The sequence below is a fragment of the Calypte anna genome, chromosome 20 (assembly GCF_003957555.1).
Source record: "Calypte anna isolate BGI_N300 chromosome 20, bCalAnn1_v1.p, whole genome shotgun sequence".
NCBI lineage: Eukaryota > Metazoa > Chordata > Aves > Apodiformes > Trochilidae > Calypte > Calypte anna.
The window spans coordinates 11,688,692-11,707,515 of NC_044265.1; the positions used below are offsets into that span (position 1 = coordinate 11,688,692).

The 18,824-nt window shown below is 39.1% G+C and overlaps 1 protein-coding gene across 1 annotated transcript in view; it reads left to right on the forward strand.

The window, feature by feature from the left end:
• Positions 1-18,726, forward strand: part of OSBPL2 (oxysterol binding protein like 2) — a 30,800-nt gene extending 12,074 nt beyond the window's left edge. The window contains exons 3-14 of the mRNA XM_030463163.1: positions 5,044-5,191; positions 5,420-5,495; positions 6,955-7,089; positions 7,401-7,498; positions 8,196-8,378; positions 9,782-9,889; positions 10,219-10,308; positions 10,932-11,055; positions 13,508-13,636; positions 13,929-14,052; positions 14,684-14,774; positions 16,008-18,726. Of these exons, the coding sequence (XP_030319023.1) occupies positions 5,044-5,191; positions 5,420-5,495; positions 6,955-7,089; positions 7,401-7,498; positions 8,196-8,378; positions 9,782-9,889; positions 10,219-10,308; positions 10,932-11,055; positions 13,508-13,636; positions 13,929-14,052; positions 14,684-14,774; positions 16,008-16,110 (1,409 nt within the window). The 3' untranslated portion in view covers positions 16,111-18,726. The remainder of the gene's footprint in view (positions 1-5,043; positions 5,192-5,419; positions 5,496-6,954; positions 7,090-7,400; positions 7,499-8,195; positions 8,379-9,781; positions 9,890-10,218; positions 10,309-10,931; positions 11,056-13,507; positions 13,637-13,928; positions 14,053-14,683; positions 14,775-16,007) is intronic.
• The last annotated feature ends 98 nt before the right edge of the window (positions 18,727-18,824 follow it).

Genomic DNA, 18,824 nt, shown 5'->3' on the forward strand with positions numbered 1-18,824 from the left:
AGTGTATGAAATAGTGCTTTTCTTTGAACTAGTAAGGGTGAATGGTTGTTTGTAAAAGCCTTACATGGCTTTTCAGTGGTGAAACAAAAATGCTAGAAGTGTTTTAATTGAAAAAAAAAAAAAGCTTTCAAAGATCTCAAACAATTTGAAAGTCTTCCACTTCAGTTTCTCCTCAGAAGTCCTGTAATAGATGTGAAATGAGAAATGCTGACAACAGGGAGTGTAGAGTGCTTAATGCAGAATGAGAGGGGAAAGAGAATAATGAGAAGCATGAAAGCTGAAGGGATGGAAGTGTGTAGATGGTGGGTACAGATGGGGAAGGTAGACTTGGCTGTGGTGGGTTGGAAATTCCTATGGGGAATAAACAGGGATCTGGAGGAGGCTTTGTGACTGACAGTGGACTCTGCAGGACTCGTCACAATTAGGTAATGGAGAAGAGAAGGCAATCTGGTTTTCATTCATGCTAGCTAGGAGTGATAGGGGCTGGTACTCCAAATTAATTTGCAAAATCAAATCATTCTACCATCAATATCTTGAAAACACAATGGATTTTTCCTGTATATCTTCAGTAATCTTTCAGTTGCAAGAACTCAGGACCACAGTGATAAATGAGCTAGGTTTTGGGGGGTTTTGTTTGGTTTGGTTTTGTTTTGTTTTCTACTGGAAAAGGTGAACAGAAATGTGTGCCTCTGAGTATGAGATCTATGTGGTACAGCTTTGATGTTGATGCATTCCTTTGTATCTTGCTGCAGAGCTACACAGCCCTCAGTCTTTGACTCATCTGCATGTGAACACTCTGCTTTTGTCCTCTTTCCTCTTCTTTTTCACCTTTCCTGAACCACAAAAGGTTGATTCTCCCTGCAAGTGCTCAAGGTGGTGGTGACTTCTGTGCTGTTGTGTATAAGATGTTCTTGTACCTTGCAGTCTGGGCTGGCTCTGATCAGCTGATCAGAAGTGGGAGTTCCTGAGCACTCCTTGTCCTGACCTTGTCCCTGTCCTCAGGGAGCAATGTGGTGGCAGGAAGGAAATTTCTAAGCAAAAGATCTGGTTTCTTTCTACACTCTCAGCACAGCTCTCCTCTGATGGAATGTGTTCAGCCTGCAGCAGCTGCTCCAGGAATTAAATGAGATTGAACTCTTTTCCCTTTTGTCCTCGAGCATGCCCCATCGATCCTTGCTGAGCCAAGGTGAGCTGTCAGGCTCCACAGGGAAAACTTCAGGATGTAGGGTTTCAAATTCCAATAAAAAAAAATCAGATGCCCTTGGCAGACTCCTCAGTCTGTTCTTCCCAGGGATACTCTCCTTCAGGTCAGATCACTAGATGGGCAGAAGGCATCTTTAAACACGTTCTTGTTCTGCACCAAGTCTGAGTTTGGGAAATGGCTACCAGGACAAAGCTCATCCTGCATGTGTGTCTTGGCTCCACATTGAGATAAAAACAGTGTGCACACCAAACCTTTCTCCTCTTCCTCCCCCAGAGCCCTGGGCTCTGGTTTCCCCAGAAGGAGATGCAGTGTGTTCTCACAAGCTCAGTGCTTGGGTGCTGTGGTTTGTGTCCTGTAAGTAGCACACCAGGCTCAGTAGAAGACTTGAACTCTGAATTTATGCTTGAGAGTTCTGCATTGGTCTCAGCAGCCCAAGTAGCGTGCTGCCTCCTTTAAGATACTGTGAGATCATTCCTTGAATAAGCCACAGGTTTCTTGTAGTTATTAATTGCTAACATCTCTTTCTAGAATGTGAATCTGTCCTTTCCTGCTCCCAGTACTGTCCTCAGCACGTTCAAAAGCCATGCTCATGTGATGGAATTCCATGCTGCATGGCTGGGAATCATCCTCCTAGCAGATGGTTTGATCTTGACTGGATGATGATTATGCTTGAAAATGTGCAGGATGGGCTGTGTTATAGAGGTGATGAATCCAAGTTAGTGGCTGCTGAAGAGTTTCCATGGAGGGAAGCTCGTTTACATTCAGAGGTTATTAGCATTGCTGATTAGTTGGACACTTGACATCCTTACTTCATGAATGAATATTCCTTTTGGGAATCTCTTAAAAATGTTACTTTTGGTCTCAGCTAAATCTCAACAGCTCAGCATCTCCTTTTTCCCAACTAAAGAAGGTAGTGTTCTCAGGGTTAGTGATCTCCTTGCAGGCTCCTTGGAGTTACCAGGAAAATTTTATTTTTGACAAACACAAATAGTTTAGTTTCTCTTTTTTAAACATTAGCATACAGTTCCCTCAATCTCCTGTTCTGTGCCCATAGGATTAAGCTGGCTCAGGGTATTTTTGAGGATGTTGCCTTCTGTTTCCTATCCCTTGGCTGAGAAGATGAACTTGTTCTGAACAGTGGGGAATGGTCACTTGTGTCATCACTTGCTCTCTACATTGCCAGCATATTTATCCCTTTTCTTTATGGAGTTTTTAGGGCTGAAGGTTCTCAGTACTCTTGATTCCCTTCCTGTCCTGAGTGACAAGGCTTAATTAGTACTTAAGGGAGTTGATGAGTGTTGTGTCTCTGCATGTGACTCAGCACAGTGTGGCTCTGCTCCCTTGGATGTGGATGGATAGCATAGTCTGAGTGGACTTGTTTCATTTGCAGGGTGAAGAAGAAGGCTAAGAAAACTAGACTTTCTGGCAAGTCACTTTTCTTTAAGCTCTTAAAATAGATTAATGCTGGCACCCAACTTAAGTATTTTTTTTAAAACAGCTTATATTTCAGATCAGTATTTCCTTTGTGAAGAACATTCTTTGGATAGTTCTTCACAGAGCCATAATGCTTACTATTTCAGCTTTTAAAACATTCACAATGGACATCAGTAGACAAGCCAGCTGATATTTGAAGGTATAGCTGGAGGTCTAGTGATTATCTGGCTGTGTTTGCTACTTGGGTTTTTGTTTGGTTTGTTTTTCTAAAGTACTTTGGAACTGTGCTCTAGAAAAGGAGCTTCTGATATATTTTGTTTTTCTGGAGCCAGGGAATTAGTTTTTGTTGTTTGTATGCAACACTTGTTTCAGTTGGCATTTCTTTACTTATGAATCTTTACTTTTGCATTCAGATGTGCTTCTCTCATTGAAGTGTCCTTAAATGTGGTGCTGGTCCTTATATTGTGTGTGCTTGATCTGCTTTATGGGTGGAGGGCGCATGTACCAGAAAGCTCATTTGTGTTTTCCTACTTCATCAGGCAAACTAATAGAAGTTATTTCATTATGCTCTACAGTACTTACCTTTTCTACCTCCTTGTACTGTAACAGGTTCCAAAAAAAAAGCTAATATGTGGTTAGAAATTAATTTTTAAATTAGAAATACTTTCTTGTGGGTTGATTGAAGACAGGCATGTGATTTTTAAGTCAGGTGTTTCAGGTCTTCATTTTAATGACCTGAATATATATATATGTGACTATGATACTTTCCAATTAAGTACTAAGAGTGCTGAGGTGTGGTTATTGCTGCATATAATTACATGCTTGTGACACCAAAATGGAGGAGACAGTTTAAAACATGACATCACCCAACAGCTGCTGTTTATCAAATAAGATCATATCTGTGGTACTTCCTTCTGCAGCTTTGAATGTTATTATCATGGTTTTAAAATAATCTTTGTCAAAATCAGGTGTCTTTTTACACTGTCTGTGTAGTATTTCTGAATCTTCTCTAACCACATCTGGACTTTGGGATAGGCTGTCAGCACATAAACAAGTGGTGGCCCAGGGTGTGATAGTTGGAATGAAGGGAAAACAAAAATGATGTGAGTGTATTCCTTAAAACTGTGGCAAGAATTGTATGCCAGCAAATACACATGTTGGTGTTGCTTTTGGATTCTGACTCTTAAATTGGAAGCTGGAAACCAAAGTCATCTTGTGTTTCTTAATGATGAAATCACCCTTGTGGCTCTCAGAAAGGACTTAAGGCTCTTTGAATTCATGTCAACAAAAATCTTCCTTTATTACACTGAATGACCAGCACTGCTTTCTGTGGTGGTACTGTGGCAGTGGTGAAGGAGGACTGGATCCAAACATGGGTGTAAGGTGCTCTGGATTGATGCTCTAACAGAGCTTTTACTGTTGAGAGTGCCCAAGTGTGTGTGTGTATCTATGTATAAAACATTTTGTTGCAATTTCCTTAGTTAAAAGCACATGAAAAAAGGAATTGTCATTGTTCTAAGTGTGTGTTTCCCCTCACTGCCTGTGACAATGTGGGGAAAATGTTGCTTTATTTACATTAAATGTGTGACTTAAAGAAACCATAACATCACTGGGCTCAACTCTTGGGTTGTTGGTTCAGTCCAACTTGCTGCTTGATTACAGAATCCTGTGTTCATGCAGAGTCCTGTTGGTTGAACCTTTTTAATGGCTAAAGCTCTCCAGAGCATGTTGTTCTTGGTTACAACAGTGCTTCCAGTTGGTACCCACCCAGACTGGAACTGGTCATAGGAAATGGAGCCACTTTACCTGAGGTCATGCTCTGGGTTGCTTGGAGAGCTCAGGGAATGATTCATCCTGGTGCCCACAGGTCCTTGATGTAACCATCAGGGAAGTGTCATGCTTTGCACATGTGGATGGTAAGAAGCTGGTATCCTACTTTTCAGTTGTTCTGGTAGTCTGGAAGTTGTGCTGAGTTGTGAAAGAACCATTTTCTCTTTGTTCCTTGCCTGCTAGTGGTGTAAGTAGGCGAAGTTGAATTTTTTTTTTCTTAAGATCTTCTGGGAAAACTACATAACTGAACAAAATTACTGTAATCACACTGCAGCTTTGAAGAAGAGACAATACAACTAATCTGATTAGGAGCTACTGAAGAACTTTTAAGATTCTAAATTGGTTTTATATTGAGCAGTGTGAAAAATTAGTTGAGAATGCTTGATTCTAATGCAATGCTTGACTGTAATACTCTGGGAAATTAGGTTGCTTAATAAAGGGTTTTCACTCTGCTATTCTTTGAAATAAAATAACCTGGTATAAGAGTACTTAGGCTGTGAGAGTTACAAAATGTGAATGGCACTCTGTGGCATAATAAGGTTCCTAAGAGAACTTGCCCTGTGGTTTTTATGCAGGCTTTGATTCTGACAATTCTTCAGGAGACTTTTCAGAAGCAAATCATAAAGTTGCAGAAATGCTGGATCTAGATCCACACCAAAGCAATAGGACTGGGAAGCGTAATGGAGAGACAGAGATTCAAGAAAATGGAATTAAAAGACACAGGTAAATACATGGTACTACATAGTACATGAGAAGTGAATATGTGCTGGCTGTTCTCACTGGAAGAGGTTAATTCTCACAGTACCTGAAAAAGTCATTTCACTTGTCTGCTTCCTATGTCAACTCTAGCTTAATGTTTTGCTTCTTTATAAATTACTTTAATACCTACAAATAAAAAATCTCTTGTTGTTTAAGGGGCTGATAATGACACTTGTTTTTTTCCAATTATAGGACATCATTACCTGCCCCAATGTTTTCTAGAAGTGATTTTAGTGTGTGGAGCATATTAAAAAAATGCATTGGACTGGTAAGTTAGCTTGGATGAGACATGATGATGTTACATCTCAACTTCATCTGGCTAATTTCTTTGGTTAAAACTTACAATATAGAATAAAAACTGGTGCAGTTTGAAATTTTTTTGGTAAGCAATATAACCTTAAACTGCAGCTCTCTAAGTTTCAACATCCATTTACTAACAATACTATTTCTGTACTAGCTGTTAAAGCAGGTTGGAATACCACCTCCTCTTACCCCAACTTCAGCAGTTTGTGCCAAAAAAATGTATTTCATCTGATTGAAGGTATAGAAGAGTTTGGGACAGAGTTTTAGAGACCCCAGTATAGTCTTGAGGCATTAATGGTGTGATATAATTGCATCACAAGATTTATTCTGGACCCCAAAACATAGGGTCTTACATTGCTGTGTTGTAAATGATTCCACTGCTGTTTTCTCTTAATCCTTTAAGAGTTCAGTTACATGTTTGATTATTCCATTCTTACAAGGAATGAAAAGGATATTCAACACTGCAGGCCCTTGCTGCCATAGCCACTTTTTAGAAGCTTTAAACCATTACATTTATGCCTAATCTGGGTCTGCCAGTACAGTCTGTTTAGATGCAGCAGACAAATCAGCCCTTCTGCTAGCTTAATTTATGTCATTTAAGAGATACATCTGTCCTGTCAGAACTCCTTTTGTACAGGATGAGTGACCTATCTACTAGAATGCTTTGCTGGCACCAACTCAATTTAAATCTGTTGGGGGTAACTTGTTTCCCCTCACTGCCTGTGACAATGTGAGGAAAATGTTGCATTAGCTTAACTGGTGGCTTTCTGGTTTTCATTAAATTTTAAGCACTTAAATGGTGCATTAGTGTTCAGTCATGAGTGCAGCTTTTTCATTAAACAGCCAAATTTGCTTGGCTCTGGCAGACCTGTGAACTTCATGTCTGTCTTGCAGCCACATGGGAAAGGAGAAACATCCCGACACAAATAGCAGGTTGCTTAAATAAAGCCTCAAAAATTTGTTAGAGCAATTCAAACCCTATTCTTTATGTAACAGCTCTTTTTAAAAAATAATTTGTGGTTTCTTAAGTAAAATAGAGTTTATGCTAATAGGTATGTGAGGTTTTCAGAGGAATGCGTGGTTGTTAAATATCTGCAGTGAACTGCTTGGCACATCATTGCTGCTATCTACAGGATTTTTAACCTCTTATATAGACCACAGAATAGAAGATAACAATTTTCTTGAATTTACCAGGTTAACTGGATCAATTTTTGAAGCTGTTTATTCCCCCAGGTTGCTAGTAGGCTTCTGCAGATCTTCTAACCCCTTTCATTTGTAACACTGGGAAGTCTTCTATAGGCTTGCCAAATGCCTTTTAAATAATGCTACAAACAAACCAAGGCAACTAATTTTCAAATTTCCTGTTGTCAGCTATTAACTTAGTGTTGTGTCTAAAAAATTAACTTAGCCCTTTTGATACTTAGGAGCTGTCTAAGATTACAATGCCAATTGTCTTCAATGAGCCATTGAGTTTTCTTCAAAGGATAACAGAATATATGGAACACATATACCTCATTAATAAGGCTTGTAGCCATGCAGACCCCCTGGAAAGAATGCAGGTAAGCCATAGGTACCACTTTTTGGTCAATTCACAAGAAGATAATACCTTACTTGAGGGTTTTGGGGTTTTTTGTTTGGTTGTTTTTTTTCCCCTCTGTGGTTATCATAAGAATGCCCATATTTGTTTGTCTAGACAAGATTCTTGTTCCATAGTGGCTTTGTCAGATATTTGTGATACTGAACACAGAGCTTGAGCCAGGAGAGTGCCACTACTGTCACTATGTTGTGCTTTTTTAAAAAATAATAATATATATGATATATTAAAGTTTTAATGTGCTATTCTCATAACATGTTTTTAATTTGCTTGTAGGCTGTAGCTGCTTTTGCAGTTTCTGCTGTAGCTTCTCAGTGGGAGAGAACTGGCAAGCCATTTAACCCACTGTTAGGAGAAACCTATGAATTAACCAGGTAATAATTACTTTAAATTGGGAGCTGGGGCAGTTTGTGTTAGAAGTATGTAACTTGTGGGTTAGCATCCTCTCATGCCAATTTGGTTGTTTATTCAGTGAAAGAAAGAAAAGTCTACTAAAATATATTTCTGAGGATAAAGTTCTTTTACCCAAACTGTCTCAAAATCTTTGAGAAAATATTATAAAAGCCAATGATTTTGTTTAAGCAGAGTATTCTTTGAATTATTGAGAGAAAAAATGGTTTATGTTCTTCCACCAGACACTTCCTGACCAGAGACTATTAATTAATTTAAGTGGTGTTTTGCTGGTCATGTCAGATGGAGGAGTTAGTCTGAAGGACTTCCAGCTTGCTTAGATAAATGTGTAGTAGGTGTGCCTGGGAGAGAAGAATATTCAGTCAGACCTTCTGCTGCCCAAAGAGTTTTATTTATTTCAGTGGGACTTCTTCAAATGCTTTTCTGAGTAGAAAGTCATTTAAGGGTTTGAATGTGGGGTGATTTGGGGTATGAAGAAGTGTTCAGAGTACAGTTTTGTTCATTACCTGTAAAAGTGTCATGGGGCTAGAAAGGGAAAGTCTCAGCTTCATTTTAATCTAAAAATCCTTCAGACATTTTTAAGGTATCAAGTAGCTCTTTTCTCTTGTAACAATACAAAAAAAATAGTGTTTAATGCTCTCTTTTTTTTATTGTTGCTAGGGAGGATTTAGGATTTAGGTTTATATCTGAACAAGTCAGCCACCACCCACCTATTAGTGCATTTTATTCTGAAGGCCTCAATAAAGACTTTATTTTTCATGGATCTATCTATCCCAAACTAAAATTCTGGGGAAAGAGTATAGAAGCAGAGCCTCGGGGAACAATTACTTTGGAGCTTCTGAAGTGAGTATGAGAAATAAATACCTTTTTTATGTTGATCTCCTTACCATTTACTTTAATAAAAAAAAAGATAGGTGATAATCATATTATTGAATCTTCATAGGTCTAAAAACATCTTGCTGAAGGGGTTATAAGAGTTAATTTACAAGTTATTTTTGTCTGCTTAATTTCAAGCCTCTGTTCCTTCTAAAGTTATGCTGTGCATAACTGCAGCAATTTGATCCAATTTTTCTGCTATGAAAACGAGCATTTGTTAAAAATGAGATGGTACTGAAAGGTAGTTCTGTGAAGGCGTGTGAAATTTAAGTCATTTTGCTTTTAAATCTTGTGGGTTTTGGTAGTTTGTGTGCAACTTTGTGCCTCTTCAGCACAGCTGTGCTGTGTGATACAGGCACGTGAGAAACTTGCCAGGATTGCCTCCTCTCCTGTTTAAACACTTCCTATGTGTGAGCACCTTGCTGTTAAAGCCAAAAATGCCTCTCCAGATTACTTCCAGGCTTTGTATGGCTCTCATAAATGGAGTGACTTTCCCTAAGTTGGTTTGTGCCCTGGTGGCACAAAGGCTCCTGAGCTTTCCCATGTAGGTCACAGGGATGCCCTAGGTAACATTCTGCAGTGGAACACTTAAAATGTGCTTTATTGAAAGCTTTCCTGAGACCTGGCTTTGAGGTTGTTTTAAAATAGCTGCTTACTTCTAGACATTTGATTTCAATAAAAAGTCAGCTTGCCTGCCATATCAAGCAGTGACTTTTCCTGTAGTTTCTTTTGAAAGTGTAATTTATTTGCTTGAGCTGCTGGCATCTAGTCTTCCAAAGCTTATGAAAGCATGAACTAGCCTTGGATATAAATGGTGATGGAAATGAAGAGATTTCTTCTGAATGTAGAAAGAACTGTGAATGTTACTGTAGAACGCAGACATGACAGAAATAAAATTTGTTGCTGGAGTGAGAGACTTTATTTAGAAGACTATTAAGATTCTTGCTCTGCCTGCTCAAATTACAGGGCCCGGAATTAAACTGGAGTATAAATAATTAAAGCATTTATGTTAAATAATTTCTTTGAGTTAGCAGCAGAAGTTGAAGTCAATTTTTGAGCCTCTTAATGTTGATTCTTACTGTTCTGTTGGTTTGAGGAGCCTGAGAGCTGCCCAGGGCCTGAGTGACCACATAACTGATTAGGAAGCAAAATTGGAAAGGGGATATCACTTTGTTAATTTGCACTAATGTTTTGTTAGAACACATTGTTGGCTTGTAAACAAAAAATCTGTTTCTTTTCTGTTTTGAAGCTAAGTGCTGGCTGTTCATAGCAGTGCTAAATATTTTGCTCTGCTGTGAACAGAATTGAAAACAGGCTTCCACTCCATCTCACAGTCAAGAGAATCATTTATTTCTCTATTTCCTTTGCAGACATAATGAAGCTTACACATGGACAAATCCAACCTGTTGTGTACATAATGTAATTATTGGTAAACTGTGGTTAGAGCAATATGGAACAGTAGAAATTGTAAATCACAGGTAATGTTTTATTCCTACTACTTCTGATAAATTTTATGTATATATGAGACTTAGAAGTATTGTCATGTTTTCAGCTGGCTTTCACATACTGATGTCTTCATGTACACATTGATTTGTTAATTTACTTTTTCCTTATTATGGGATTTTAAAATCTGTGTGCCTTTTTAGTGAGCTTTGTCAGGTAATAATCCATAGATTACAATGGTAAAAATAACTACTCCCCAACTAACAGTAACTATATAAAAAAAGCTAAATAACTTTAAAAAGACAACTTACTAAATCATTCAGGGGGTTGCTTCTTTTTAAGCATGTGCTTATTTCCTCTACAGTACTGGAGATAAATGTGTCCTTAATTTTAAACCATGTGGCCTGTTTGGGAAAGAGCTTCACAGAGTAGAGGGATACATTCAAGACAAAAAGTAAGTGAGAAAAGCCTCTTGCTGTCTCCATTTCTAAGCACTGCAAGATTTCTTGCTGGCATAGGGACCATGACTGATGTGACTGCAAAGTTGCAAGTAATGCAGATTGTAACTCATTTCTGTTCTGTGTCAGCATTAGAACCCCTTGATTACTGGATGATCATTTTAAGAATTATTTGAACAAGTCTCCAATCCAGTCTTGGGAAATGAAAGTATCCAGGGAAAATGCAGAGAAGTCACAACTGATTTAACTGTTGTACAGTTACAATTCCAGTCTTTGGTTTAAAATAAAGAGGATGTGATTATTAGAAATTTTTAATCAAACCCATTTTGTGATTCTGAATCTTCATATTGTAAACTGTTGGCCTGAATGCACCCACACGTGCTTTAACAGTGGCAAAAGGATGCAACTCAGTCATGAGGTTGTGTTCTGAATGCCGGGAAGACTGGAATAAGCTGAAACCTTTAATTTGGATTATCAAATACCTGACCTTATGTTTCTTTGCAGATTTCTTAAAATACAACAAAGCAGGAAGCTATTTAGTATAGATCAGAATCTCCGTGGCTTGGCTTAGGTGGTTTTATCAGCAGCAAAAACTGAGTTTCCTTTGCTTTCTCTGCAGCAGAAAGAAGCTGTGTGTGATCTATGGCAAGTGGACAGAATGCTTGTGGGGCACAGATCCCACCACGTATGAGACTTACAAAAAGAGTGAGAAGAGAGGTGGTGAGCAGAAGAAACCAAAAGCGGTGAGTTCAGGATTCGTGAGGGAGGAAAGGTCCTGACATGTGAGAAAGGAAAAGGGAGTGTCTTCTTTATGGAAATGTCCAGGTGGGGCTGAATCATAGAATCGACTGGGTTGGAAGGGACCTCAGAGATCATCAAGTCCAACCCTTGATCCACTCCCCCCGTGGTTCCCAGCCCATGGCACTCAGTGCCACATCCAGGCTCTTTGGAAATATCTCCAGACACAGAGAATCCACTACTTCCCTGGGCAGCCCATTCCAATGCCTGATCACCCTCTCCAGAAAGAAATTCTTTCTAATGTCCAACCTAAACCTCCCCTGGCACAACTTGAGACCCTGCCCTCTTGTCTTGCTGAGAGTTGCCTGGGAAAAGAGCCCAACCCCCCCCTGGCTCCAACCTCCTTTCAGGGAGTTGGAGAGAGTGATGAGGTCTCCCCTGAGCCTCCTCCAGCCTCAACACCCCCAGCTCCCTCAGCCTCTCCTCATAGGATCTGTGCTGGATCCCTTTACCAGCCCAGTTGCCTCCTTTGGACCTGCTCCAGCACCTCAATCTCCTTCCTGAGCTGAGGGGCCCAGAACTGGACACAGGACTCAAGCTGTGGCCTCACCAGGGCTGAGCACAGGGGCAGAATCACTTCCTTGGACCTGCTGGCCATGCTGTTCCTGATGCAGGCCAGGATGCCATTGGCCTTCTTGGCTACCTGGGCAATTAAAAGAGCCTGGAGCATTAAAAGAGCCTTTTGGTAGGATTGGCTGTGGGCAGGCATTGCACTTTCAGCTTTTGTAGGCTTCAGTGTGAGCTGAAGAGAGCTGATAGGAATGGACCTTGCTAGAGCTTTGTCTAAGCCAAGTCATCAAATATCAACACCTAAGCTGATGGTGTCCAGTCCTTGAATGAGGAAATCAGCTCTGTTGCCAATTCCAGATGTAAAAATGCTAGGATTTGTGCATCTAAAACAACAACAAAAACCCAACATGTTTTTCAAGTCAGTTATGCTTTTTGGTGATGCAGAATTGATCAGAATTTATCCCTGGAAGGATGCAGGGTGTTTTCATCACAGGCAAGCAGTGTCAGGTAAGTTACTGCTGAAGCCTCAGTGTTATATGGAAAATCCAGACTGTTGGATGGACTGTTGGGCTTCCTGATATCAGCAGGGTCTTGCTCATTGAAAATGATAAGTTAAACAGAGGCTAATCACTCAACATTAAGAGGCTTAAAGTTTTTATTAAAAGTATTCAGATTAGAAGAATCCAGAGCTGCAACAACAGGCCTTGCTTTTGACCCTGGGTTTCATCATGGTACAGGCTTGTATTTTGACTTGTTCTTTTTTTTTTTTTTTATAAAAAGGTTCTGTTCATCTATGAGAATCAACTCTTTCCTTCCTTCCTTCCTGTTCAATCTATATTTAGATGGGGAGCTGTCTAACAGTAAACCAGATGTTGACATGGAAAGTAGCCTAAAAGAATCTTTTAAAAACTGAATACTCAAACCACATGATTGAAATTAGACTGTTAACCATATGAAGCTGTTTCTAGTGTATGAAACAGGCCCTGTGTAACTCAACAGTGTATTTTTCAATAAAAGAGCCATGTCAGAGGGGGCAGAAAGAAAACAGTAAGGGGATGGGAGTGAGGGAAGGGAGGAAGACTTGATGCTATTCTAGAAGGTTATTGTCTCAAACTTCCCTTCTGGTTGTTGTGGTTTTAAATGGTTTCTCCTGGTAAAACCTTCTGAAATCCCACCATGTCTGTGTCCTGTGACAGTCAGATTGTCTCAGATTCTGAGAGCAGCCTCTGCTCTCACTGCTTTTGATTTCATGTGTGCATTACATCAGTGCATCTGGTAACAAAGGAACTTGGAAGGGAAGACACTGTATTTATAAACTTAAGTACAGTCCTCAGAGAGAGAAAATTGGCAGTGATAATAGTTATTAAAATCTAGATCACAGGAAATCAGACTGAAACAAGGGCATATCTGTTTTATAATCTTGCATCCAAGTCTTTTGCAAGTGATGAAGCAATATCCAAAAGCAGGCATATCTTATCTTTCTTAGGCCATAATGGGAACTGATTTAAATTGCAGTCTTGGCTCATTTCAAACTGAAGAGGTAATAGTCATGTTAGGTGAAATTAAGCTATTGCATGGCATAGAAGGGAAGCTAGAGACAAGAATTCTGAAAGACATTAATTTACTATTATTAATTTTTTTTTAAACAGACATTTAAGTTGTACATAGGTGGTGGGAGACTATTCAGAGGTGTCAGGAGCAAGACATTGTGATAAAAATGAGGAAAAGTACAGAGTGAGGAAAAGCAAATGTGGGGGGTGAGGCAGAGGTACAGGAGTGTGTTTAATATCTCAAATTTAAGCAGATTCTTCAACAGTCACTGTAGGACTCTAGATGAAACTGTCCAATTTCCCTTGGTTCCCTTGTCAAATATAATCTCTGTTTCAGAGTGAAGATGTTATTAAATCTGAAAATGATGAGGCTGATGATATGCCAGAGGTTCAAGACACAGTGCAGTACATACCAGGCAGTAAATTGCTTTGGAGAATAAACTGTAGGCCACCAAACTCATCACAGGTAACTGTTTCAATCAGTCTGTGGATTGCTCTCTATCTCAATCTTCTGAAACAACGGCTGCTTAAAAAATGACCAGTGTGATTTCCATCCCCTTCTGCCCTTCCTTCCTCGTTCCTCCCTTCTAACAGAAAAAAACAACCAGTTTTGTATGAACCTTATCTTGCTTCCAGTGTGTAGCCAGTGGGAAAAGGTTTGACTGGGGAATTTCTCCTGGAAGTTCTGTTGTGCCCAGTCAGTACAGGGAACCCAGTGCCACTTTGCCAAAATAACTTGTCTTTAATTTGCTTTCAAGATGTACAATTTCACCAGTTTTGCTGTGAGCCTCAATGAGCTGGAAGAGGGCATGGAAGCAATGTTGGCTCCCACTGACTGTCGGCTACGTCCAGATATCAGGAATATGGAGAATGGAAACATGGGTATGTGTTTGCTGGAGGAAATATTTTCACATTAGTAACTTTTGAGAGGGATGACTGAAGGAAGATTGATAGATACAGAGCACTGACTTCATTCCCAGAGCAGCCTTTATTCTTTTTCATCCAGTGCTAAGGAACATGCTTTTGAACAATGCTCAATGTCTGTTTTCCCCCAGAAAAAATCTGGGAGCAAATTTGTTCAAAGTGGATCCCAAAACTGCTGTTTTATGTTATGGTGTGTTTGGATGTTTGGTAACTTGGGAGAACTGGAAAGCCTCCTCTGTCTGGAAGGACCTGTGATGAGCAGACTTGCTCTATTGCTCTGATGTTTGTCAGAAAAAACCACAACAGGGACAAATACTGAAAGAAATTACTTTCTTTTCTGAGTTCTTTTCTGCTATCTCAGTGCAGTATATCTGATAAATAAAACATCAACATTTCAGTTTCAACTCTGTGTTTGTAACAGCAACTATTCTGAAATGACACTTTTAACTTTTTTTTCCTGAGATTTACGTGTTCAGTGAGATAATTTCTTTTGTTTAAATGAACTGTCTCATTTCTGTGCATTTTTTTCTGTTTTCTGCATTTTTGTTCCTCTTTTGCTAAGTAACCAATTTCTCTGGGTGTTTCTTAGATGTGGCTACAAAAGAAAAAGAGAGATTAGAGGAGAAACAAAGAGCTGCTCGCAAGGAGCGTGCAAAGGATGAAGTGGAGTGGCACACACGGTAAGGGGGGAGTTGGGCATTTTGTCTGATGCTTGGAAGGGTTTGGTTTACCAACAGCATTTTGATTTTGAAATCAAAACGTTTTAATTTGAAATAATGTGCTTTTGATTTCCTGCTTGGCAGCACAGTTTGTAGTGACACTGAAAGGATTTTTTTGGGTAGTAGTGGGAAGCCAAAAGTGCTGCTAACTTTGTCCTGGAGAAATTATCTAATAAGAAATGCTGAAACCTGTCTAATTAATTACTGTAGTAATGCTGGATTTTGTTGTTGTTGTTTTGTAAAACCTACAGAGGTCGTATTTTGGGTAGAATGAGTAAGATGTTAAGTTTCATCTCTCCTTTAACTAATTCCAGTCCAGCTTTTGGTAGCTGAGTAAGACATTGTGGCCCTCTAGGGCTTTTTAGTTTCAGACTTTTAGGACTTCTTGGCTTGGATGCCTCAGAAATTGCTTCTTTGTTTGGATATTCAAGAGACTTCTCAGTCACAGAATGCATCAGGAATAAGGTGTGATTTGGCTCCTGCTCCCAGCAGATGCTTTTCAGAGATGCCAATGCTGTGCACTCAAGTGTATTGTCACAGCCAGTTACTGCAGCTGCTTCCTTCAAAGGCAAAAACTTTGGGATGCTCCCATGATTTCATGAAATTCAGAAGAGAAAATACTCTCTTCTAAAGCCTGGGGGAACAGCTACAGACAAATTCCAGTTAATTCCTTTGAAAGTCTCTTCCAGGGAACATTAAAATTGTTTTCAGTCAATGTGGCTAAAAAATGAGCATCTGTTAATGCTCTGTGCAGAGTACAGCTCTGTAGGACAAAACTGTTTCCTGTTCAGACAGGTTTACAAAAGGGATTGCATAACTGATTTGGCATTCTTTTAAAGTAAAAATGTATATAATCAATATTTTTATTTGGAATAGGACAGCAATTTTTAAATCAATTTCAAATTCCTTGACTTTGTGACGTATTAAGGCATGGAGCAAGATTCACTTAATTACTTAGTGTAATTTTTTTAATACTTTACAAGATAATAATAATTGCACAGGAAGTTTAATGCTCTCTTTTCATATTCAGAATTTTTCCTGAGGGTTTTTTTTCCCAATAAGACAGACCAATGTTGTTTTATAATGTGTGATAGAAGTAAAGTTGTCTTTTTCCCCTAATGATGTGTTCACTGTTTGCTTTTGTCTTTTATTCTTTTTTTCCTTTTTCTTTTCTTTTTTTTTTTCTTTTTACAGGTGGTTTCATCAAGGCACTAACCCATACACTGGGACTTCAGATTGGCTGTACTCAGGTGGCTATTTTGATAGAAATTTCTCAGACTGTCCAGACATATACTGAAGTTCCAGAACCAATCGCTCATCTCATCTGGACATCTAGTCACTAGATTTCATTCCAAGCCAGTTCCTCTGGTTTTGTTGATAGCAAAACCCAGCTTTTCTAAGTAAATTTTAACAAAAAATTCTGTTGGTCAACAATCAAGGATTTAATTGTCACTAATGTTGGATTGCCAAATATTTAAGTACTGTTGCGTTCTTTCCACAAAGCTGCACCTGAAATCATCATGTTTTCACTAATTTTCAAAGGGACCTTTGGTTCTTCATTTTTTTTTTTTTTCCCCTAGTTGCTTTGTCAGGAAGATACCCTGTATCTGGTAGAGCACATAACATCCTCGAAAAACTAGGTAACTTCAATAAAATAGAGATAATATCCTTGTTACTTAGTACCATAGTGAAGAACCTGAAGTCTTTGGAACTGGGAGCAGGGATGGAAAGCTAAGATGGTATCAACAGGATCAAATCTAGTGCTGTCACCACTCCTGGTGGAGAGATGGATGTGGACCCTCTATATGGTATGTAGCACCACGTGGGGACTGGAGCTCCTGACCCCCCCTTTTCTCAGTAAAATTCAATAATTCAGAGACTGGGGGGAAGCAAAACCCAAGCTGAGCTTCTCAACCTGTAGTTGTCTGTTACAGAGTCTTCACAACTTCTGGACACTGTGAGCATTAAACTGTATACCTGTGATGATTAAAACTGCAGAAAGTGTACATGAGGAGGAGGGAAAGGCACCTTAAAAAGTGGCTTTCCTGGAGTCAAATGCTGTTCTGAAAATAGGAGAAGCTTTGGAAGCAGTTCTAGGAATGTAGAGGTGGTTACAATGTAAAATATATTGCTTGCTACCACTCCGAGGCTTAAATCTTCTGCACTACCTTTGGCAGCTTTGGCACTGTGTATGCTTCTAGACTCAACTTTTATTTGGAAGCACTTTGGTATGTGTATCCACACAGGCTCATGTTTTGGGGAAGTTTTGGTTTGCATGGTTTTCATTATTAGGTCACGTCTGTTTTGTATGTTGTGAAAAAGCTGAATCAATTTAAAGCTTTGGCAGAGTTATGTCTATTACAAGTTTTCTGTCAGCACACGATGTCAAAAAGTGGGATTTTTTTTGTTTTTAATTCCATATGAACCCATCAAAGCCATATAATACTGGAAATAATCTATTACTGAACTGATACATCTGTTTTCTTTCCAGTGGTACACTCCAGAGGGAAAGGAGGGACAGAGACCTGAAAAATTAGGTCCAGTAATTAAAACTAATCCTTATGTTGCTGCTTCTTTTATGAAGGGTTTTAATTGAGTAACTAGCCAGAAATATTGAGTGGCTTCACTGCTGTTTATAGTAATTCAGAAATTCCTGGTGTTAAGCACCAGCAGCTTGAATTCATGGAAAAACTGGTCTGGTTGGTGTCCAAAACATCTGTGGTTTCATCCACAGAGTAGATCTTTGAAGTGCTTCTCTCCAAGCCACAGAATTAAAAAGCAAAAACATTTTATATCAAATCATGCATCTACTAATTGGATTAATGTAAAATTTTTGAGAGGTTTAGTTGTCTTCATTGGAAAAATAAGAGAAACTGTAAACTTCAAGGCAGGGCCTGATGTGAAATGTGTTTATGGCAATTTTATTGCTAGAAATGGGACCTTGTGCTGCTGCAGGGCTGTAGGAGACCCCCAAGCCAGGCTTAGCCCAAGGTGCAGACACTCAGGCTGTTTGTTCCTACTAAGAGTGACTTCCTAAAGGACCTTGCTGATCCCTACAGGACAGCATAAAAATACTTTTATGAAAAAAATGAACTGTATTGACTGTGCCAGGCACTGTAATCCCCCTTCCAAACTCGCTGCAAGCAGCACAGGGAACCCTTAGTGAGGTGAGGATTGAAAGGATGCACCTATTAAATGAGTTTAATGTCCCATGGGAGTTTAAAACTTGCTTAAATTAAATAGTATGTTTAATGCTGGAGTAGTGTTTTTAAACCAATACATATAAATAAACATTGCCTGGGTGGAAAAAACGTGGAGTAATTGCTAAAAAATACTCTGTTTAGGGGAAGTCTGGGTTAGCATCCCTTTCACCTAAACTCTGATTTAAATTCCAACACCTAAACCCCTGCCACTGTGCAAAGCATGAAGAAATTCCAACAATTTATTTAATCCAAACTTCAGCAGAGGATCTTCATGAGATTTAAAAAGAAGCTGAGAAGATAAGAACGCTTCACTGGTTATGTCTTTACCCCCTTCTCCTCTTCCTATGGTATAACATTTTAAGTAAAATCTCAGATTAGTTCCAAATACTATTATTTTTTTTTAATTAATTGTTCTTCATTGACAACATTTACAAAGTCCTTTCCCCTCACTGCTGACACCTCTGTGCTTGGCTTAGCCGTGGGACTTCTGATGCTCTGAAAGTTTTATTTTCAATGCAGCTCTCACCTCCAGTAGTTTACGTGTCAAAACATTTAATAACTTTGCACCTTTTGAAAGAACAATGTCACTTTTATAACTTGATTATTAAACACTGTATATAAGATAACTGTTAGTATATGTTAATACAGCTCTGTAGAGAAACCGTCTAGAAAGAAATTATAATAAATTCTGCATACCCTTTGGGCCTCTAGATGGTGACAGAGGTTTTGGTTTTTATTTATTTTTTTAACTGAGACTTTTGAACCAGGGCATGAGGAGGGTTGGGTGGGATGGTGGAGAGGCCAAGGG